This window comes from Heterodontus francisci, chromosome 43 (genome assembly GCF_036365525.1).
Source record: "Heterodontus francisci isolate sHetFra1 chromosome 43, sHetFra1.hap1, whole genome shotgun sequence".
Classification (NCBI taxonomy): Eukaryota; Metazoa; Chordata; class Chondrichthyes; order Heterodontiformes; family Heterodontidae; genus Heterodontus; species Heterodontus francisci.
Window position 1 is genome coordinate 18065404 of NC_090413.1, and position 24149 is coordinate 18089552.

Consider the following 24149-nt stretch of genomic DNA (forward strand, 5'->3'; position numbering starts at 1 on the left):
TTTTCAATAAGAAGAGAAAAAACAGTGCCATTTTGAAAGGGATTCTAATAAAATTCTCTCATGGTCTTAGATATTGAAAGTTTTGGCAAAAGATGCAAGGGGAATATGAGGAAGCACTTTGCTTTTTACACAGCAGGTGGCAATGACCTGGAACTTGCTGCCCATAAGGCTGGTGGAAGCAGAGATGATCAATGACTTCAAGATGAAGTTGGACAGCCACCTGAGAGAGAGAGACTTGCAGGGCTTTGAGCCAGGGAGTGGGACTGACTGCACAGCTCCAATAGCCAGAACAGGTGAATATAAGTAGTTATGGCAATACTTTATAATATACTGGACAGAATATGCATGGTGCAAGGATATTTCTTTGCAAAAGTACATTAAAATATAATTTAAACTTTGACCACCTGTTGCATCTTAATTTCTCATTGAATACTTCTGCAAAAATTCTGCTGCCGTAAACTTGTAAGGAAGCACTTATTTGCAGGACTTGACACCAACTCTCGCATTTGGGATGTGTCTACCATCTCCAAGTAATCAAACCATTTGACAGAATGAGAAAATGAACAGTCAGGGATTTGAAGAGTTGCTCAAAAAGCACTGGGCCTTCTAGGACTAGATGGCTACTATTGTACAAGACATCAGTGGACACAAAAGTGCAGAGTGGTTCATACAAGACATTCCAAAGTGGGATTCACACGTTAGAAATATTACCCTACAAATAATAAGCACATAATCCCACTTGGTGCATGAAATTCCTTCTCACATTTTAGACAGAACTGGTAACTAATTCAGCCCTCTATTTTCATACTCCTAGTGGGAACTCAGGTGAAATCAGTGCCGAATGTTGGCAAACACACTATGTGGCAATGCATATTAACACAAGTCACTTCCGGAAGTTATTTTTAAACTCAATCCCAATGCACGCCTTAAAATAATCCCAACCTAGAAAAGCACTCACCCAATTCTCTAATCACCAAGGCAACTACATTATGGAGACTGCTGCATTAATTTATTTTGGTTACAGTTCATTACAACAGAAAGCAACCAGTTGTTACATGCAGACAAAACATACAATCAGATGTACAACAATTTGACCATAGGGATTTACACAGGAATAGGAGTAGGCCTTTCAGCCCCTATAGCCTGTTCTGCCATTCAATCAGATCATGGATTATCTGTACCTAAACACCATTGATCCATATTGTTTAATCCCCTTGCCTCAAAAAATTTATTCAATACCAATCTTACCGGAGAGTTAGGAGAAAAGGATGACTTGATTGACGGCGAGCATTAGTGAACAGATACGACACTGTCATTGCAGTATTCTGATGCCAACATACAAACTTAAAACTCCTAAAATATAGCTTTCTACACATCAACATTTCAGCAAAATGGATGACTATGATCTTAGAATGATACAACACATTAAGAGGCCATTCAACCCATTGTGCCCATTCTTTGGTAGAGCTACCCAATTAATCCCACTCCCCTGCTCTTAGCCCAGTACATTTTTCCCACGTAAAACAAATTAATCGTCATAAAACAAAACGTTAATCGAGAACAGAACCAAACCTAGACAGCACTGGAACACTAACTTTGACTTCCTTGGGTTTAAGGGACAACTTAAAAAATTGGTCAAGATTATACATTAGCAATGGTACAAAACTACTGCTAACACTGTTACAACCAGATCAGAGAGGAGAAAACACAAGAGCAACTACACACAAGTTTTTCCCTTCCCTGTACATCACCTGTAACTTCTCTGTCTATGCATTTAGCAGTCTTAACCAATTTATGAGTGTACAACAGAAAACTGCTGCTGACATCACTTAGAATTGGAAATCTCACTGAAAGGCCAAATAGGAGCCAAGAACTGGAAAACCTTCAGTGAAGTTAAATGGAGCTGGGCCAAGATATGTTACTGGGACAGCCTGAAAGGGAAATTTACTTTGCAATCAACCTTATAACACTTTACAGTCAATGATTTCTTTGAAGCGTAGTCACCATTGTAATATGGGAAACGCAGCTATTAATTTGCATACAAGGTCCCAAAAACAGAAATAAGGTAATGACTAGATAATTTATTTTAGTGATGTTGACTGATGAAGTCAAATCACTGGAGCAGATTCCTGTCAAGCATGATGAGAACTGGATGATGAGAGATCAACACACAGCAAGCATTGCAATATTCTGAATGGGTTGGAACTTGCAAGGTTCAAGATAGGGAACTGGTTGGAAAGGTCAAGCCTCAAGTGATAGAGTTCCAGTGGCCACAAGGTGGGGTGAGTTAAAGGGTACAGTTGGGCAATGTGGAAGAACACAATTTTGGTAGCAGGTTGGATGTATGGAACAAATCCAATATCAGCACTGAGAATACATACCTACTGAACCAGCCAAAGAGGCAGAGTCACTTACGGTACAGGAGGCCATTCAGCCAAGCAAGTCCATGTTGACTCTCTGCAGAGCAATCCAGTCAGTCCCACTCCCCTGCTCAATTCCCACAGCCATGCAAATTTATTTCCTTCAAGTGCCCATCCAATTTCCTTTTGAAATCATTGGTTGTCTTTGCTTCCACCACGCTCATGGGCAGCGAGTTCCAGGTCATCACTACTCGCTGTGTAAAAATGTTCTTCCCCACAATGCCCCTGCATCACTTGCCCAAAATCTTAAATCTTTGACCCCCTAGTCTTTGTACCATCAGTTGAGGGGAACAGATTTTTCCTCTTCTAACTTATCTCAACCTGTCATAAGATTATACACCTTTATCAAATCTCCCTCAATCTCATTTGCTCCAGGGAGAACTCCTCCAGATTTTCCAACCTAACCTTTTCACTAAAATACCCCACCCCTGGAACCATTCTGGTAAATCTTCTCTGCACCCTCTTAAAAGATCCTCACATCCTTCCTAAGGTGCGGTGCCCAGAACTGGATTCAATACTCCAGTTGGGGACTAACCTGAGCTTTATAAAGGTTCAGCATAACTTCCCTGCTTTTGTACTCCATTTATGAAGCCCTTATGAAGTTATAACCTTTGACATTTCTTATATTTGCTAGTTCCGAAGTATGGTCACTGACCCGAAACGTCGTTAACTCTGCTTCTCTTTCCACAGATGCTGCCAGACCTGCTGAGTGGTTCCAGCATATCTTGTTTTTATTTCCCATTAAGTATACATTGCCTCACCCTATCCCATCTGCCAAAATGCATCAACTCACACTTGTCTATATGAAATCCCATCTGCTACTTGTCCACCCATTCTGCTAGCCTATGTCGTGCTACAGGCAGTTCGTAACATTCTCACTGTTTGCTACTCCTTCAAGTTTAGTGTCAGCAAATTGAGATTCTACTGTATCCCAAGATCCAAGAAATTACAAAAAAGCAGTGGTCCTAGCACTGACCCTTGGGGAACACCACTACCATCCTCCAGTTTGAAAAACAACCATTTACCACAACTCTCAGTTTTCTATCCTTAAGCCAATTGTTTATCCAATTGGATAAAATGAAATAAAATGAAGGGGTTGACTCATCAAGAACAGCTAAACAGGTTAGGCCTTTATTCATTAGGATTTTCAAGAATGAGGGGTGATCTTATTGAAACGTACAAGATTCTAAGGGGACTTGACAGAGTAGATGTTGAGATGTTTCCACTAGTGGGGGAATCTCAAACTAGGGGACATAGTTACAGAATAAGGGGACGCTCATTTAAAACTGAAATGCGAAGGAATTTCTTCTCAGACGGTAGTTAATGTCTGGAATTCTCTATCCCAGAGAGTTGTGGAGTCCAGATCACTATATGTATTTGAGGAGGTAGACAGATTTTTGAAATATCAGGGAGTTGAGGGCTATGAGGAGCTGGCACGAAAGAGTTGTGGTCTGGGGCAGATCAGCCACGATCTTATTGAATGGCGGGGCAGCCTTGAGGGGCCAAATGGCCTACTGCGGCTCCTATTTCTCATGTTCTTATGACACTGACCCTCCTATTCCATGTGCCTCAATTTTGTTAACCAGCCTTTTATGTGGTATTTATCAAACGCTTTCTTAAAATCCATATCGACAACATCACTGCATTCCCCTCATCAGCCTTCTCTGTTAGTTCATCAAAAAATGCAATTAGATTAGTCAAGCATGATCTGCCTTTTACAAATCAGTGCTGGATATGTTTAACTCAAACCTCTCCAAATGCCTGTTGATTCCCCCCCCCCCCCCCCCCCCCAATTCTTGTTTCTAAAACCTTACCCACCACTGATGTTAAACTAACTGGTCTAGTTGCTAGGACTGTCCTTGCACCCTATTTTGAATAAGGGCATTACACTTGCCGCTCTCCAATCCTCTGGCACCTCTCCTATATCTAGGGAAGATTATGACAAGGCCTTCAGCTATCTCTACCCCAACTTCCTTTAGCAACCTGTGACTTATCACCCATAGCCAGCCTTTCCAGTACCTCCTCCCTCTTAATTTTTCTTATCCATTTCCTCTACTCTCTCTGCTTCTACTGAGATTTTGTCGGATTCCTCTTCCTTAGTAAACATGGATACAAAATACTCATTAAACATTCTAGGCTTTTCCTGTGCCCCTAAGCATACATTACCCATTTTGTCCCCAAGAGGCCCCACTCCACCTCTTACTACCCAGAGAAGATTTTTGGGTTCCCTTTTATGTTGACTGCCATTCTATTCTTATACTCTTTGCCAGCCTTATTTTCTACTTGGCATTCCATCTCAACTTATTGTATTTGGCCTGGTTCTCACTTGAAGAATTCACACGACATGCATCATATACCCTCTTTTTTTGTTTCACCATAATCTTTATTGCTGTCATCCAAGATGCCCTGTTTTTGGTTCCCCTACCTTTTGCCCTTGTGGTAATGGACCTAACTTGTACCTGAAGCTTCGCTTCCTTAAATAGTAACCCATTGTTCCTTTAACAGTTTTTCCTATCAATCTTGGATTCCATTATATCCTGGCTAGATCCCTTCTCATCGCAATGAAATTAGCCCTCTTCCAATCTAGCTGTTCTACCTTATATCATTCCTGGTTTTTCTGCATTACTAGTCTAAACCTTATGATATGAGGATCACTGTTATCCAAGTACTCTCAAACAATTGGTTACTTGGCCCACCTAATTTCCCAGCACCAGATCCAGCAATGGCTCCCACAAGGAAGTTCCTCTGAACACAATACAGAAGTTCCTCCCCCTCCCTTTACTCTAAAATTACCCCAATCAATATTTGGGTAACTTATATCCCGTAATATTGCCACTCTAATTCTTGTACATCTCAGATTTCCCTGCAGATTTGCTCCACTCTCCCTCTCTCGATTTGGAGGCCTACAGAATACCAGATGGAGTAAAGTACTCGCGTGCCAGTGGAACCAAAGTGGCACTGGTTTTGCAGACATGAAACTGAAGCAAACCTCGATTCACCCAGATCTTGTTGAACAGGTAGTTGGAACATCCCAAAATACTTAATGCCAATACTGGGTGCACAAAAGTCACAATAGCTTTCCAGTAGCTTATTCTGGAGTGGAAAACAGCAACTAAGAGAACTGGTGCGCTATGAATCAGTTCACTTCAGTCAGTGTAGTGATGGAACATTCAATATTCAACATTAGAAACTGAGGGAGGAAAAAAAAGTCAGGAATCACTTCACTGATAACTCCACTGCAGGATAGTCTGGGTATGTGGTTGAATGACAATGGGGTTGGGTGTGATGCTCTATTGTTGAAAATTCCATCAACAATTTAAGCATAAACTATTTTGCCAGATTCACACCAGACAATTTTGCTGTTATTGTAGTTAGGAATGTAAAACACAAGTTGGTTACACTATGAAACAAGTACTTGCTTCAAAGGCCATCCCATCTAAACCAATAAATAAAATGGCAATATAATAAAAGCAAAATACTGCAGATGCTGGAAATCTGAAATAAAAACAAGAAATGCTGGAACCACTCAGCAGGTCTGGCAGCATCTGTGAAAAGAGAAGCAGAGTTAACTTTTCGGGTCGGTTCCGAAGAAGGGTCACTGACCCGAAACGTTAACTCTGGTTGATCTCTTTTCACAGATGCTGCCATGCCTGCTGTGTGGTGCCAGCATTTCTTGTTTTTATTTTAAATAAAATGGCAAACTTTATTACAACTGGATTAAATTAAAATACACTCAAGTATAAAAACAGCTTTTTAGCAAATTATAAATCAACATTGATCTTGAAGTCAGGCACCTTTGAGCTTGCTAAGAGGGACAGGGTGAACAGATCGGGGTAAAGAATGCTTTAAAAGAAATTAAAATGGCAATGATAGCACTCCAAAATTCACCACAGCATAGTATTAAACCCAGGGGCCTGTGCACTAGCAATCTGGTTAAAATCTCAATTAACTTCTACAACTGTCAAAAAATAAACCAGACATGGTTATAGTAGTAATAGCCCTCCACAGTCCAACAGCCAATAATTGTCTATGCTTACCTATTAAGGATTATGAATACACTACCCCACACCCCCCCACCCCCACCCCTTGCAACTATCACAAGAATGGATTGGTTCAGGAAGGCCCATTAGCTTATTAGAAATCAGGGATGGGCAATCATGGCAGACTTGCCAGTATCACGCATAAAGTTGAAAACAAAAACTAGTTGTGAGACTGAAGTTGCTCCATGATGGACCAGGAAAAGAGAGAAAAGAGTGGAAGGAACAAGAACGTAATAAGGGTGACAGAAGTGGATTTGATAACTGGAAAGAGAACTTGCATAAATACTGAAAGGGGAATATTTAGCAGGGCTGTGGGACTAGGTGGATAAGCCCTTTCAAAGAGCTGACACAGGCACGACGGGCCGAATGGCTGTCTGAATTAGAAAGAATTGAGTAAAGGAAACTGGCCCAGATTATTGCAGGGCTTCCTTCATATAGAGGGACGCAACATGCCAAATTGGAATGCAAAGTTTGTGCGCGCGCATGCGCGAGCCTGGGCGCGCGCCCCTGGCGGGAGGAGGCCGCCGCCATTTTGTGGCGTTTGAGCGAAGTCAAAGTGGGGGAGGGGGAAAAAGGAGGGGGACAGACTCTTTCCAACCGCCATCCATTCACCACTAACAAACAGGCAGCATTAATATAACAAAAAAAAATTAAAAAGCAAGGTTAGGGATCGAGCGTAAAATCGCACAAGTTTAAAAACGCTACTGAAGATCGCACACGTGGGAAAACGTGCGCCACACGCTCCTAATTTGTCGCATTTGGCTGGGTTCATAGAGCTTTCTCAAAACGGGATAATTCCTTTTTAAATTAGTCAGGGTATTTTTTTCCCCTTTCATATAAAAAAATAACGTGAGTTGAATAATAAAGCAACGTTCGACCTCCCTCTGCCGGAGCAAGCCGAACAGTCCAGCGAATGATTGACAGCGCCCTTAACCAATCACAGGCGGCGCTGTGGTCAGCTCGGCCAATCAATGAAGCCGAGTTGGGAGGTGCAACAGGGGCAAGATTGCCTCCGATTTATCGGGAAAAAAGAAGCAAACGTCGGGGCGCCATTAAGAGGAAATGCTCCCTCAATAACCAACAATTAAAAGAATTGCTAACTTTCCGAACGCACAAAAACACCGAGAGGAAAAACCCGATTCCACCAACCTCCGTAGCGACCGTCCATTGCGATTCGGCTTCAGAAAGAAAACGCTCGGCCCTTGACGACGTCAAAAGCGTTGGGGCGGGTGAGTCACGTGGGGTATCACGTTGCTGCGTGGATCACGTGCCCCGCACTAGCTGACATGCGTGTTACCAGTTGCCTTTTATTACCTTTTATCCCATCTATTACCACAAGGGAAATTAATACATTTTTGGGGGGTTTCTTTAATACACAAGTTGCCAGAGAAACTAGGGATGATCTTAACTGCTTTTGCTTTGATTGATACTAATAAAAATAGAGGTGCCCAAATTATGTTGTTCATCCTTCAAGGCTAAGAGGACCATATCCATCATCTGGTGTGTTTGGTAGGGTTCTGGTGGGTATGTAGTTGGCTGTTAAGGCCAATCTGCATCCAGAAGGTTCTGCTGTAAATAGGGCAGGATCCTGTAGTCCGCTGAGTTTGGGCGAGCTGCTGGCTCAGAATTTCCTCTCCTTGCGGTTTCTCTCTGCCACTGATATGTGTTTGCTTTTGAAGGTGGCCTCGTCCATTTTTATTTGGTTGCGCCAGGTGCAGAAATCCTGGGCAGGGTTCTCCCAGGACTCGGGGTCGATATCAAAACTCCTAAGGAAGCCTTCGGAGAGTGCGCTTCCTTTCACCATCATGACAGCGCACCCCAGTCTCAAGTTCTCCATAAAAGATTTTGGCAAGTGAGTGTCAGGTATTCTGGCTGCATGACCAGCCCAACTCAGTTGTCACTGTCTCAATATGGTGTGAATGCTTGGCATAATAATAATAATGAATGGATGGAAGGAATGCTGAGGGTAGCACTGAGCCCCAGAGAACAGGAAAATCCAAAGTTTGCCTTTCGCTCCATTCATATAAAATGCAGCTGATAAAAATAAATCCAGTCAGATTATCACTTATGTGCAAGTATGTGCTAAGTTAAATGATGATACACAGTACCCAAGTCGGATCTAGTTGACAACCTTAATTGAGATCAGATAACTCACAATCCACTATATGGACTGTACCTGGGATCTTCTGGTTTGTGTGCACTACCATTAGGGAAAATTTATGCTGAACTTTGATCTACTCCTCCAGTGTTTCACTGATTAAAATGAAACATCCTTTTAACATTCATTTTAACTGAACCAAACCTTCCAATGTTTGCTGCTCAAAGAACAGCAGTGCAATATTTGAAGGGGAAACTGTACTTCAAAGCTGATAGATTGTTTAATCAGGTAAAAGGACAATGTCCTTAACTGAAAAAATGTCCACTTAATGAAAATGAAAAGGTACTGACACATTGTGGAAAGCATGACAATATTGTGATGAATGTGACTTTGGTTGTCTCCTTTCATCAAAGTGGCACCCCTTAAAATGGATGAGGGAAGGGAGCTGTATTAAGGTGTATTGCTATGCTATTTCAATGGATGTCAGGTTGCCTGCTTCCTTACTGTATGACTTGTTACTTATTTGCATGCTCACAGGCTTCTTCTTTTTAATTTTAAGATCATATATCTTTGGAATTTCTTTCGAAATGCCTCTGCATCTCCACTTCTATCTCCTTTGAGACCATCTCACCAAGCATTTCTTTGCCTCGACTAACAATTTGTTTGTTGGCTTTTTATGATTTAAACTTTTTTTAAATTCTCCCTCTGAGTTGATTTCCAATGATAAAGGTGCTTTATCTATTCAAGTTATTTTGTGGTTGCTGTTGCATACTATCTTATAAAGTCACATGATAATTTCCCCCTCCCCTGCTCTCCTCTTCTGAAGGCAGTGATTCATGCTTGGTTATGCTTCCATGGATGTTTGGAGTGACATTAAACCAAGGCCGCATCCTCTCTCTCAGGTGGACTTAAGAGATTCCATAGTTCTATTTTGAAAAACAGCAAGGAAGCTCTCTGCAGTATCTTGGCTAACATTTATCCCTCAATCAACACCATTTAAACAGATTATCTGGTCATTGGTACATTGTGGGAGACGGTGGTGTAGTGGTAATGTCACTGGACTAGTAATTCAGAGGTTCAGGCTAATGCCCTGCAGACACGAGTTCAAATCCCACTATGGCAGCTGGTGGAATCTAAACCCAATTAATAAATTCAATTAGTTGATAGAAAATCTGGAATTGAAAGCTAGTCTTAGTAATTGTGCCATGAAACTATCATCAATTGTCATAAAAACCCATCTGGTTCACTCATGCCCTTTAGGGAAGGAAATCTGCTGTCTTTACCTGGTCTGGCCTACATGTGACTCCAGACCCACAGCAATGTGGTTGACTCTTAACTGTCCTCTGAAATGGCCTAGCTCAGCCATTCAGTTGTCAAGGGTAATTAGGGATGAGCAACAAATACTGGCCTTGCCAGTCAGGCGCACATCCCATGAAAGATTTTTTTAAAATGCTGTTTTGGGGAGTTTGTAGTGCACAATTTGGCTGCTGTAATTCCAGCATTACAACAGTGACTAGAGTTCAAAAGTTCGTCATTGGCTGTAAAGCACTTCGGGATCTAAGGTCGTGAAAGACTATATAAGTGCAAGTCTTTCTTGCTTTCTTTCTATGTTGATAGTCTTCTAGTATCTTGTCCAGAGAGGCATTCTTTAGAGACTCGCATAGAAATTATGTAGAAAAGAGGCATTTGGCCAAACCAACTTCCATTGGTGTTTATCTTCCACATGAGCGTATGTCCTAATGACATGTATTCACTATGTTGCCATATCTCTTGATAATGTTTGTGCCCCCAGCAAATACTAAGCCCAATTGTCACCAGCCCAAATCACCCACCCAGATAGCACCCAATCCGGTTTGGTCTTGTCAGGTATGCAGAGTTGGTTAGTACTTGGCAGGGAGACCACTTGGAAATACAAGATGTAATAGACTTTAACCATGGCAGTGGGGTTGCAAGTCAGAGGACTTTCCCATGGGCTTTCTCCTGGGTCTTGTTAAAATGGAAAGTTATAGCTCCAGAATGGGCACTGCCCATGGTAGTGCTGGGGGGATGGGGGCAGTGTTATTTTGACTGCCTGCTTCTCTCCTGTGACGTTGTCTGTGTCTGAGTGACCCTGGAGAGGGGGCGTGTGATGTCCACCGGTACAGTTGAGGTTTTCTATGACCAGTGGGCACCACAGTGTATGAAGGGGGTAATTGACACTTGCACCCACATTACAATTTATTTCAAATTTCTGCTAAGACACTGTACTGTACGTAGTTATGTGAGTTTATCATATTTATTGTCTCCTAGGGAACCAGCCTTAATGTTTATCTATTTCTGCCAGGAGAAACTAGATAACTCTGGTTTTACAAAAAATAAGCCAGATTCAACAAAAACAAAGAATTGAACTTGGGACCTGTCTATTCTGTTTGATTCTTTACCAATCATAGTTAGTCAGTGTCATCTTGGGAGCCAATGCAGAGGTTGCTCTTTGTAACTATTGCACATATGCAAAGTTACATGTAATACATTTAGCAATATAAACATGGACATAATAGATAAAGGGAGAAAAATTGTAATTTGAAAAGTTTTAATTATAATTTGAAATTCATTGTTTGTAGTTTACGGATTTAAGTGCTTCCGATTGAGGATTAATCACCCTAATTGGTTAAACAAAATAGTTGTATGTACATGGATCATGTAGACCAGTGATTGTCAAGCTGGGGTGTGTAGAGACTTTCCAGGGGATTGGCAAAATAGTCTGAAGAGTAAGATTCGGAGACTTTGAGCAGAGACGTCTTTAAATAACTGGGGTGTCAAGGAAATCAGCTTACCTGCTTTTAATGAATAGACTTTTAATGAATAGCATGCATTCTATGGGCCAAATGGCCTCCTTCTGTACCGTGGCGATGAATCTATGAATGACCATGGGAAGTGGTCCAAAGTAAGCAAATGAGCAGCGGCCAAAGGTGGGAGTGGTGGGCATCGGCCACATGAGGAGGGGAGCGCTCGTAGAGGAGAGCGGCAGTAGAATTTACAATGTAAATAATCATCTGGTTGTCTGCTGATTTCTGTTGACTTTGTTTTGACCACTGGAACAGAATTCACTGAACTGATTTGAAGTGTCACTAAGCATTAAACAGAGCAATTGTAAATTTTAAATCAGTGATTGATAAATTTTTGTTGTTCAAAGATATGATCTCATTAAATGGTGGAACAGGATCAAGGTGCTAAATGGCCCACGCCTGTTCCTATGCTTCTATCAGTTACTGTGCCTATCAAACACCTTTCAGGACCACCAGATGTCTCAAATCATTTCACAGCCAATGAAGTAGTTTTGAAGTGCAGTCACTATATAAATCTAGGAATTGCAGCGCACAGTGAGCTCCCACAAACAGCAATGCAATTTTATTTATATTTAGAGATACAGCACTGAAACAGGCCCTTCGGCCCACTGAGTCTGTGCTGACCATCAACCACCCATTTATACTAATCCTACATTAATCCCATTACCCTCTCACATTCCCACCTTCCCATACCACCTACCTATACTAGGGGCAATTTATAATGGCCAATTTACCTATCAACCTGCAAATCTTTGGCTGTGGGAGGAAACTGGAGCACCCGGTGAAAACCCACACGGTCACAGGGAGAACTTGCAAAGTCCGCACAGGCAATACCCAGAATCGAACCCGGGTCGCTGGAGTTGTGAGGCTGCGGTGCTAACCACTGCGCCACTGTGCCGTCCAATAATGACCAGATAATCTGTTTTTTGTGATGTTGATTGAGGGATAAATATTTGCTCGGACACCGGAGAGAACTACTCCCTGCTTTTCTACAAAATAGTGCTATGGGATCTTTTATGTCCATCATAGAGAGTAGACGGGGCCTCAGTTTAACATTTCATCCATGATTATCTTGAATGGCGGAACAGGCTCAATGGGCTGAATGGCCTACTCCTATGTTCCTATGGCACTTTCACAGCAGTGATTTTTATATGTAAGCCCTGGAGTGGGACTGGAACCCAAAACCTTGAGACTTAGAGGTAAGAGTACTACCAACTGAGCCACAGCTGATGCTCACATGCATGTTAATAAAAAAAAATGCTGCAGATGCTGGAAATCTGAAATAAAAACAGAAAGTGCTGGAAATACTCAGCTGGCAACATCTGTTAACTCTGCTTCTCTCTCCAGAGATGCCGCCTGACCTGCTGAGTATTTCCAGCACTTTCTGTTTTTAATTAAAGCATTTATGTTGTTTATATTATCATTTAAATTGGAGGAATGAGTTTCCAGTGATAACGAATCCACATATATTTGAAAAGGGCTCGTCCATCCAAAAAAAAAAGGTTTTGAGACCCCACTGATTGAAGAAGACCTGAATCTGGGAACACCTGAGTAAATAGAGGCGGGTAAATGAAGGTTGCAACTTTCACCTTGCATCTTATTACGCAAATTAGCATATACGTCATGTGATCGACAGTTTCGCTCTACCAATCGAAAATGGAGACTGTCCGGCTCCGGCCTACAGGATGAACCAATCAGCGGCGGAGGGCGGTTCTTCCGGAGCTAGAAAATTCTGCAGGAGTGGGGCAGGGGCTTTTTTGAATTCAACGAAATCAAAATGGATTCTTGGTACTCAAGTAAGCTCTAAAGCGGTTTTCTCTTAACTTTTGAAAGCAGTTTCTTGTTCTGTTTGAGAGGAGTTTAATAAGTTGCGCTTCTAAAAGGGGAGAGGGAGATTATAATTTTTGTCCGTAGTGTGGGGGAGGGTAGGGGAAATAAGTGACTTTAATTTCCGTCTCGAGGCGCGTCATGTTAATGTAAAGCTAACCTAACTTGTTGGGCGCAGATGTCCCGCCCACTGCTGTTTTTGATTGGCTGTCGGACCACTCACCACCAAAATACCGCCGCGCGATTGGATGAGTGGTTTGTCAATTACAACTGCCACGTTAGGTTGAACGTTTTAGGGTTTTTAAAAAAAACTTAATATTTTTTATTTCGGTGTTGTCTTTTTATGTTTAACTTTAAGAGGGAATTGTTATTGGCTCGAAGTAAAACGGTCACGGTTAAGTATTCACATGGGCGGTTTAAATATTTCGGTTTTAAAATCATTTTGGCGCTTGTTTGTTTTTTTTGGGTTTTCTTTTTTAAAAAAGAGCGCTTTTCCCGACTCGTTTCTATAATTGATGGTCGATGAATGTTAATAAATGCCGAGGATTAAGAATTTTAAAATTTTCTCAAGACGCCACAAAATGGCGGCCGCTCTTCAGCGTGGATTGTTCTAGGAGCGCGCGCCCGAGAGCTGTCCCCGTTCCCGCGCAAAGTGGCGTGCATGCGCACGGCCATCTCAGCCCTTGCACATTGGGAATTAAACTGGGAGCCAAGATGCAGTGACATGACTTTCTAAATCATGCACAGGGAGTCCAAATAGGGGTGTAGAAAAACTGGTACTAGAGATGAGGGACTTTCAAGTTGTGTGGAGCTGATCGTAAAAGCAGAGTAGGTTAAAAGGAGATTTGATCGAGGTGCTCGATCATTTGAATGGTTTTGATCGAGTAAATGAGAAACTCGAAAGGAAGAAAGACTGAACTGCATTTCTATGGTGCCTTGCCAGGCCACAGGACTTCCCAGAGTGCTTTACAGACAGTCAAGTATTTCTTTAAGTGTAGTCACTGTTGTAATGTAGGAAACGTGGCAGTCAGTTTGTCCACAGCAAGCTCCCACAAACAGCAATGTAATGGCCAGATGGTCTGGTTTTGTGCTTGAGGGATAAATATTGGCCAGGACATCATGAATAACTCCCCTGCTCCTCTTCAAAATCATGCCATCGGGTACTTGACATTCAACTGAGAGGCATACCTTGGTTTAGCGTCTCATTGAATGTTGGTACCTCCAACAGTGCAGGGCTCCCTCAGTACTGTACTGGGGGTCGGCCTTGATTTTTGTGCTCAAATCCTGGAGTAGGACTTGAACACGCGACCTTCTGACTCCAGTGAGAATGCTACTAATTGAGCCACAGCTAATACTTAAGCATCAGTAAGCAGAGGACACCAATTTAAGATGATATCAGAGGTGATATGAGACAACTTTGTTTTTACACAATGGGTTGTTGAGATCTGGGATGCGCTGCCTGAAAGACTGGTAGAAGCTGATTCAAAAGTAGCATTCAAAAAGGAATTGGGTAATTCCTTGAAGGGAAAACATTTACGGGGGAATGGGGAAAAGAGTAGGGGAGTGGAACTAATTGGATAACTCTACCAAAGAGTCAGCACAGGCACAATGCATCTCCGTAAAGAGTACACCAAAGATTACATGCATTAATCTTCTATTCCATTTAGAAATAGAATCATGTGTGCTGTCAAGCTTTTACTTCAAGCATAGATTTAAAAAAAAAAGTATTCTTGGCTCCCAGTGCTGCCTTGCTGTTCTGCAAGATTAGGCCGCCAAAGGCGTGAGATGGATGAGGTTTGAATGGCATAGGATTTGGCAAAGATGGTTGCCTGATGCATTGTAAGTGCCTTTTTTTTTTAAATTCAGAGGATTAAATTATACCTCAAACTCCTAGGAGAATTCCCTGATCTGTCTTTGAAGATCTCAGCTAGGTGGTCCATGAGAGCAGTTGCATTTCATTGTGTTCCTGGTTAGAATTGAAGGCTGGCTAGGGTTTCTTTTTAATGTGGATTCTGGCTCAACAGCAAGCTATGAGTTTAAAACTAGGGAAAATGGATTTCCTGGATGGCTGAGATTAAGTGTGGTGTTTGCCCCTCTTGTCACTGTAGTCCTAGTCTATGACTTGATTATGTTGAGGCTGAACGTCTCGTCTGTATCCATGTCACCTTTTCTTTGTCGAGCTCTTTTGGTTCTTGTGCCTCACACTGGTAGTGCTTGTCCCCTCTAATCTGTCACTTGTATCCAATTGCATGTCCTTAAGTGGACCCTCTGCTCCTGACATTTGCATTACTACCACTGGCTATACAACAAAAACAAAGTTAGGGGGTTAAGGACAGCTTGTTACAATTTGTAGGTGATTTGGCAGCAAGCAGGAATAAGTGGAGGCACGTCTTAAGGTATAGTTGAAGGGAGCTTTTGAGAAGAATTTGGAAAATGGGGAGAAATTTAGCAAGGCAATGGAGTTTAGGAGGGGAACATCAGAGTAATGACTGAAGACATTGATAGCGGCTTATCGTGCAAGAGGTTTTGTAATCAAGCTTGGCAAATGGAAGCCAATGGAGTTGGGTTCTGGGATTAGTTTTTAATGGCCTTTATACATTTAATTTGAAGAGTTGATTCATTGGAACCTGCCAAAGATTTACGTTAATTGGTTCTTGTAAAATTGTTTATATGGGTCCTAGCAGACCTTTGATGTCCTGCATAAGTGCCATTCTTCCATTATGAGCCTAGATTGTGATTACATGGTGTTTAGCTGCATTGCTGGTGAGCTTCATCCTGTCCTTCCATAAAATTAGTACATGCACTTTCCAACAAACACCACTGGAAAGCCATTTCGAAATGGAACACTGGCTGAATTGTTCCATCCTTTTTTCTGGGGTAAGCTCAGTTGTGTACCTAACTTGGGATAGATTAATAATTGAACCAGTCTTGGACTGTGATTCAGTACTAATAGATGTGCATTTATCTGTTACGCCACCCTATTTAGAGTTAACCTTTGGCAAGATTTTGGGTTTTGATAAATGTTTCTGATGAAAAGGTTCGCAGTCGCTATGCCATTGCTTAGTCTTGTGGCAATATCTCCTGTTTGCAATGTAAAATAAATAAAGTTGGTGATACTTGGTTGGTGAGAAATTTTGATAGGTGCTGTTTAACTACATTTGGTTTGTGCTTATTGTAGGCTATGGAACTGGTGATTCTTGGAACACTGGAGCCACCAATTCTCAAGGTAAGGTTTTCCTCTGATTTCTTAGTTGCCTATCTACTAATCTCTGGTTCAAAAAGGATGTATTGCACTTTTTTTAACTAAGGAAATGCTGCTTACTTTTGACTTCCAACTGGCAATTGATGTTTGGTTATTGCTGTGCAAAGTTCTCTGACCAAACAATTAAACTCAGTGCTGTGAATCAGTGTTCTGCTTAAGTTAGATGTTTTCCACTGGAACACAATTCCATCTTGGCATGATAAAATGTTATGGGAGGTATGTGCGTGTATGTGTACTGCAGTTTAGTGTGCGCCTGGCATCCTTGGTTATAGGTGTTCACTGGTATAAAGCAATTTTTTTAATACATAAAATATTTAAGAAATTGTGCTGCTGTGAACTTGTAGAAAACAGTCAATCTGATTGACCTTGGAAATATGTCCAAGATGTATTAAATTCAAATTGATCTCGTGAACTCACTTGATCTGCAGAATACAATTATCATTAGACAGTAAATTCTTTTGCATTAAGTTAGTGCAAGCTCACGAGGGAGCCAATGTCCCAGCAAGATTATGCATAGTCATGGAGCAATCCAGGCGAAGAAGGTTGGGGTTCATTCAGCTTTGTGACAGTAGGAGGCACTCCCAACGTAACTCAGTAACCCTGGGTTAGAGTGGAAAAAGTTATCAAAAATTCTGCTTCTGATCATATGTCATGCTTCAGATGTCTGCGGACACAATGCATCGTTGCTGTGATTGCACCTCCCAGTTGATGAGCATGTTTCCTTTCATTATTCTGTTGCTTCAATTTATTATTTATTTATTTATTGAGAGATACAGCACTGAAACAGGCCCTTCGGCCCACCAAGTCTGTGCTGACTAACAACCACCCATTTATACTAACCCTGCAGTAATCCCATATTCCCTATCACCTACCTACACTAGGGGCAATTTACAATGGCCAATTTACCTATCAACCTGCAAGTCTTTGGCTTTATCACAAGCACCCAATATTTCTTCTTGTATACTTTATCCTACATTATGGTTACTGTTCGGGGGCCTGTAGACCACTCCCACTCGTGACTTCTTTCCCATACTCTTCCTCATCTCCACCCAAACTGATTCTACATCTTGATCTCCTGGACCAAGGTCATCTCTAACTACTGCACCAATGCCATCCTTGATTAACAGTGCTACCCCTCCACCTTTACCTAGCTTCCTATTCTTGAATGTCATATACCCCTCAATATTCAGGACCTAATCCTGGTCATCTTTCAGCCACCTCTCCGTAATGGCTATCAAATCATATTCATTTACTTCAATGTGCGCCATCAGTTCGTCTACTTTGTTATGAATGCTATGTGCATTCAGATACAGAGCCTTTAGTTTTGCCTTTTTGTTATCTTTGTAACATCTAGTCTTGACCGTTGGTGTATTAGGTTTTTTTTCCTCTGTCCCTTCCTGCTATTCGGACTTTCATTTTCCATATTGCTAATCTGATCTCCTGCCATGACTCTACCCCTTAATTTGCTACATCTACCCAGGCTTGATCCCTCTCCCCCCTTGTTTAGTTTAAAGCCCTACTTCTGATTCTATGGTTTGCTAGAATACTAGTCCCAGCACAGTTCAGGTGCAGACTGCCACAACAGTACAGCCCCCACTTTCCCCAGTACTGTGCCAGTGCCCAACAAACCAAAACCCACTTAGAACCATAGAAAAATCACAGCACAGAGGAGGCCACTCAGTCAGTCATGTCCATGTCAGCCGAACAAACTAGCCACTATCTAATCCCACCTTCCAGCACCTGGCCTATAGCCTTGCAGGTTACAGCACTTCAGGTGCATGTCCAGGTACCTTTTAAAAGAACTGAGGGTTTCTGCCTCCACCACTGTTCCTGGTAGTGAATTCCAGACATCCACCACCCTCTGGGTGAAAAAAGTTTTCCTCGTGTCCCCTCTAATCCTTCTACCAATCACCTTAAATCTGTGCCCCTGGTAACTGACTGCTCCGCTAGGGGATAAAGGTAGTTTCTGTCTACTCTATCTATCTAGGCCCTTCAATTTTGTACACCTCAATTAAGTCACCCCTTGTCCTCCTCTGATCCAAGGAAAACAACCTTAGCCAATCCAAACTTTCCTCATAGCTGCAACTTTCAAGCTCTGGCAACATTCTTGTAAATTTCCTCTGTACTCTCTCCAGTGCAAGGAGTAATGGTTCTACCAATAGCTGCTTTAGCACATCCTCTGGGGGAAAAAATGTAGACACTGCAGCTTTAAAGTATTTTCTTTTTGCAAATATAAAATTTTTTAGTCAGTATTTTTCCATTTTGGCAAGAACAATTTTAAAAGATCAAGTGACATGGCTGACAGACCCCTAAACAGATGGGCAATTCCAGGAATTAAATGGCAATTCAATTAATGCTAGTAAGTTAATAGCATAAGAAATAGGAGTAGGCCATTTGGCCCCTTGAGCCTGCCCTGCCATTCAATAAGACCTTGGTGGATCGGATCTTGGCCTCAATGCCACTTCCCTGCCTGCTCCCCATAACCTTTGACTTCCCTGTAGTTCAAAAATCTGTATCTTGGCCTTGAATATATTCAAGGACTCAGCTTCCACATAAAGGCCTACTCGGGTCTGCAAAAAAAAAAACCTGACCTGAGTCCGACCCAGCCAGAGTACCTCCTTTTCTCCCCGCGCCCGACCCGATCATCAGTTATGTACATTTGATACTTGCACTCTATAAGGCCTCATTGTGCAGTTTTCACTGACAGATTTCCTTTGTGTTGAAACCTGGCCTAAAGGTACTTATCTTTGGTATGGTGTGGTTTCATGCACTTTTCAGGTACATGCCTTATAATTGCGATGAGGGCATCACAGCCAAGCCCAGTCCTAATTCAGCATCCATTAGGATTCAGTATTTTTTCTTGTGCACAACATGACATACCAGTTCTATAGGTAAGCCCCTGAGTTAATTAACTGAAGGGTTGACATTTGCATGAAGTAAGCTCAGAGTTAATGTGCCTAGCACTGTTTCTCTTGGCAGATAACACTCTTAACAGACTATATTTGTGAAGTAATGCTTAAAACTTGAACTCTGTGTTCCCACCATAAGTCATCTATCTGGTGAATGCAAGTTTAAATCAGAGGCCAGTTGTGAATCCAGAATTGAGATTTTTCAAGTCTTTACTCATTGAATACAGCTGTCTTGCACAGTCTGGTTTGATCCATTTTGGGACAAAGTCAAGCTAGTAACATCTTGCTATTGGGTCTGTGACAGATACTTGATTTCCTGTAGCCAGATGAGCAATGTAAAATCATTCTTTTATTTGTATGGCTTGATTATTCCTATTTGGAGTTTTCTTTTTCCTTGTTTAACACCCCCGCTGTCCCCGCTCCCTGGAAAAAGTGACACTGCTTGGTACAGTGTCTAACCTTTTGGAGTACTGTAAGTCCAATGCACTATACGTATCAAAACCAATCATTGGGCTACATTTTATTCTTCAGAAGTGCATATAAATATTAATGCGTCTACTTTCCCTGCTTTGTCATCTCTTTTCCTTGCCCCAATCCTGGCAGGTTGAAAACTTGGCTCCTCAAATATTTTGGAACATAACGGCTAATCTTTGCTGCTAGCAGGCAACTTTTTATACTCTTCCAGCCCCTAGAAGATTAATGGACTCTACTAAAAGTTGTTGGCAGTGTATGCAAAGATGACAAGAACCAGTGGAATCCTTTGGAACGTCATTTTGCTTGCGGGCCATATCCTAGGTGCCCCATGCAAAGTTTCTGGATATCTGATACTGCCTTGTTTGAATTTCCTCTCTTGGCAGCCATACCTACAGCTGTCTAGGTCCAGTGCCCCTGCCCTTTCAAACCTATTGCTGTCCTTAAAATCGATCCATCTCTTTGAACAAGCTTTTGGTCAGCCATCTGAATATCTTTGTCTTGGTGTCTTTTTCTGATTATGCCTCTCAAGCACCTTAGAGGATTTTTCTACATTATAAATGCCAGTGATTTTTTTTAAACCTGTGTTCAGTCAGCAGTAAATAAATTGAAGGAACCACAATCTCACGTTTCCAAAAATTAATTTTAAAAAATTGGCATGCATGTTGAAATGATAGGAACATGGGAAAATGGGAAATAGCAGGAGTAGGTCATTTGGCCTCTTGAGTTTGCTCCACCATTCATGGCTGATCTTCTACCTCAATGCCGTTTTCCCACGCTGTCCTCATAGCACTTGATATCTTTAATATCTAGAAATCTGTCAATCTCTGTCTTAAACATATTCAATGACTGAGCCGCCACTGCTCTCTGGGGTGGAGAATTCCAAAGATTCCGCATCCTCTGAGTGAAAAAATTCCTCCTCCTCCCAGTCCTAAATGGCCTACCCCTTATTCTGAGACAGTCCCCTGCTTCTAGGTAGCCTCCCTCCCCCCCAGCTAGGGGAAACATTCCTTGTGCATCTACCTTGTTGGGCCCTGTAACAATTTTGTATGCTTTAATGAGATCTCCCATCTTATTCTTCTAAACTCGAGAATACAGGCCAAGCATTCTCAATCTCTCCTCCTAGGACAATCCTGCCACTCCTCAAATTAGTCTGGTGAACCTTTGTTGTACTCCCTCTATGGCAAGTATATTCTTCCTTGGGCAAGGAGAACAAAACTGTACACAATACTCAAGATGCAGTCTCACCAAGGCTGTATACAATTACAGCAAGACAGCTTTGCTCCTTTACTCTCATCCTCTTGCAATAAAGGCCAACATACGATTTGTCTTCATAATTGCTTGCTATAGGTTTCTGAGATCCCCTCTCACTCTTCTAAACTCCAGTGAATATCGGCCTAGTCGACCCAATCTCTCTCGATACGTCAATCCTGCCATCCCAGGAATCAGCCTAGTAAATCTTATTTGCCCTTCCTCCATGGCAAGAGCATCCTTCCTCGGATAAGGAGACCAAAACTGTACACAATATTCCAGATATGGTCTCACCAAGGTCCTGTATAACTGCTCCTGTACTCAAATCCTCTTGCAGTGAAGGCCAACATATCATTTGCCTTCCTGACTGCTTGCTGCACCTGAATGCTTGCTTTCAGCAACTGGTGTACAAGGACACCCAGGTCTTGTTGCACCCCCATTTCCCAATCTATCACCATTCAGATAATCTACCTTTCTGTTGTAACAACCAAAGTGGATAACCTCACATTTATCCACCTTATACTGCATTTGCCCACTCGCCCAACTTGTCCAAATCACATTGGAGCCTCTGCATCCTCCTCACAGCTCACTTTCCTCCCCAGCTTTGTGTTGTATGTGTGATTCAAGTTAGATTGAGATTGTATTTACTATTTATGTATTGATATCTGGTAATATCCAGTAAATGTGAAGCTTGTGCAATAATCCAGTTTTTAATTCCTGAAAAATGCATATATGTCACAAAATTGCCTTCCGACGCTTGACTTTGGAGGTAAGTGTACATCTAGGATAGTTTTAAAATCTATGATTTGTACAAGTTGCCTTAAAACAAATTCTCCTTTCCCTTTCAGAATATGATGGCTATGATTACAGTTATACCCAGGATACTATACCGAGTTCCGCAACAAATTATGGCTACAATGCTGGCAATAAAACTTGGGAACTTCCCAAAAATACAGCCACAGACACCATCATTGCTAAGATCAACAAGCGCTTGGACATGCTTTCTCAACTAGAGACTGAAAACCAGGTGCAAGACACTTACCAGGACAACAGGTATTTGCTGGAATGTCAGTGCAAACAGGAAGAGCAATAATGTTAATTCCTCTTTAAAGGCATTGCACCCAGACAAGAAAACATTTCCTCTATGTACCAGTGTGTTCTTAGATGGAGAGTTTCAATTGTCCAGGCTTAAAAGTAAACATTCAAAATACTTAATGGCAAATTTTAAATTCTGGAGAATACAGTCTTTTAACTAGAATATTTGAACTACGTGCTTAAAATTTACTGTTCATCTGTCAGTCTCTATCATACTAATTTTTTCAATGGGACTGCTCTTTTGACAAGTGTGGGTCATCGTCAATGGAGTCTTTTTATAATATGCTGTAATTTTTAGGATTTAGAGAAGCTTCCTGCAATTGGGATGATGGTGTCTGACTTAAACAGGCTGCTCTTGATGGTTTCATAAACATTTTAAATGTCCATTTTTGAATCTGTAGAATCGAACTTAACAATGAAAATTATTCTAATGTTTGGTAATTTGAGCTAAATGTCAGTTTTAACTATCGTCAAACTACTTTTATTTGCAAAATGATTAAACAGGTTGTTAAGCTTAATTGTTGACCCTTTAAATAAATTTAATGACAAAAAAATTTTGATCTTTCTGCGCTAATTGTGTAGCTCCCAACTTCTGTACTTAGCATTTTTTTTGAGGTATCAAAAGCAAAGACATGTAGTAAGGAAACTGCTCAAATTGAAAAGACTAAAAGAGGGACCAGTAGCCATTAGGCGAAGCTTAGACTTTTGAAGATTGGAGGAATAAAAGTTTGAACAAGTCCTGTTGAGTGTCAAGAAACTGGGTGAGTTGGTCATAGTCATAGACTCTATTTAAATAGTGTGGGTTTTTGTTTGGTGCAGGTATTGAGGGTTGCGGAATCAAGGCAGATATAATTGATGCTGATTGGCCATGATCTAATTGAATGGCAGAACAGGTGTGATGGACTGAATGGCCTGCACCTCCTATGTAAGGAAGAGATTACTATAGTTATTTTGCTCTTGCCAACACAATGTAAGCTAGTTGCGACATGCCTCATCTGTAGATTGTGGATCTCATTCAAATGTTTAGTTGAATTTTACGAAAATTCAAATTTTATAAAAAACTTGCCAAGTTGGATCGATTTTTAAGATTTTCAATCTGTTGACTGACATGATGTCTTCCAGAGTTGCCAACTAACAGTTTTCTGGGACATGTCCCCCTTTTAAACTTTTAATTTTTCTTTTTTAGAATCAATGCTAGTTATGTGCAGGGTGATCGTTCCCCAGATTTTATTACGTATCTAGCTCCTCTTTAACTCAGGAGATTTGACTCTCAGATTTAAAATGGGAAATTTGAGTCATTGGCGTGGAGTGGAGAGGGAACAGTCACCCTAAATGCTTGAAAACTTGCCACTCCTAGACCATGCATGCCTCAAGTTGCTTTCTTCCCTGTATTGCATGAATCACCTGGTGTATTTACTATTTCTTTTATGAAATCATATTAGTTACTGATGCAAAACCAAGCCTATTTAGTACTTTACGCTCTTTTGTCGGCATTCCATGAAGAAGTTGTTGTTCAGAGTAAGATGCTACATTTAAAATAGTGAAATTAATTACACTTTAATATCCCATTTGGCGCTGGATTTGAATTCACTCTAGATTGGCGATGTAAATGGGGCTTTGGCAGGCTATCTGCAATTATATCTGTGCTTGATGGCACAGAAGGTGTAGCATGGTGGAAAAATCCCCATCGTTTCTGCTGGTTGTAAGGACGAGATCTGGTCTCACAGGTAACGTGTCCAATGACATCAGGTAAATGATTTAAGCATAAAAGCCTAAAGCCAAACAATTCTGTTGTCATTTTAAGGTTGCCATTGAGTACATAGCCTCTGTAACTCCTTCCCCCTCCCACCCCACCTCCCCATAAGTAAAAGTTAACATGGCATACAACTTTAAAATGGCTAAAATCCAAAAATTGGTGGATTTTTCCATTCTGCTGTTTACCATATTGCAG

At 41.4% G+C, this 24149-nt stretch overlaps 2 protein-coding genes across 3 annotated transcripts in view; one reads left to right on the plus strand and one right to left on the minus strand.

Annotated features, from left to right (window-relative positions):
• The window catches only part of LOC137355663 (A-kinase anchor protein 8-like), a 30886-nt gene extending 23172 nt beyond the window's left edge, over positions 1-7714 (minus strand). For both annotated transcript variants that reach the window (XM_068021038.1, XM_068021040.1), the window contains exon 1: positions 7610-7714. In XM_068021038.1, the coding sequence (XP_067877139.1) occupies positions 7610-7628 (19 nt within the window). In that variant the 5' untranslated portion in view covers positions 7629-7714. The remainder of the gene's footprint in view (positions 1-7609) is intronic.
• A 5360-nt stretch (positions 7715-13074) lies between these two features.
• The window catches only part of LOC137355664 (A-kinase anchor protein 8-like), a 31163-nt gene continuing 20088 nt past the window's right edge, over positions 13075-24149 (plus strand). Inside the window, exons 1-3 of the mRNA XM_068021043.1 lie at positions 13075-13179; positions 16389-16436; positions 21952-22156. Of these exons, the coding sequence (XP_067877144.1) occupies positions 13161-13179; positions 16389-16436; positions 21952-22156 (272 nt within the window). The 5' untranslated portion in view covers positions 13075-13160. The remainder of the gene's footprint in view (positions 13180-16388; positions 16437-21951; positions 22157-24149) is intronic.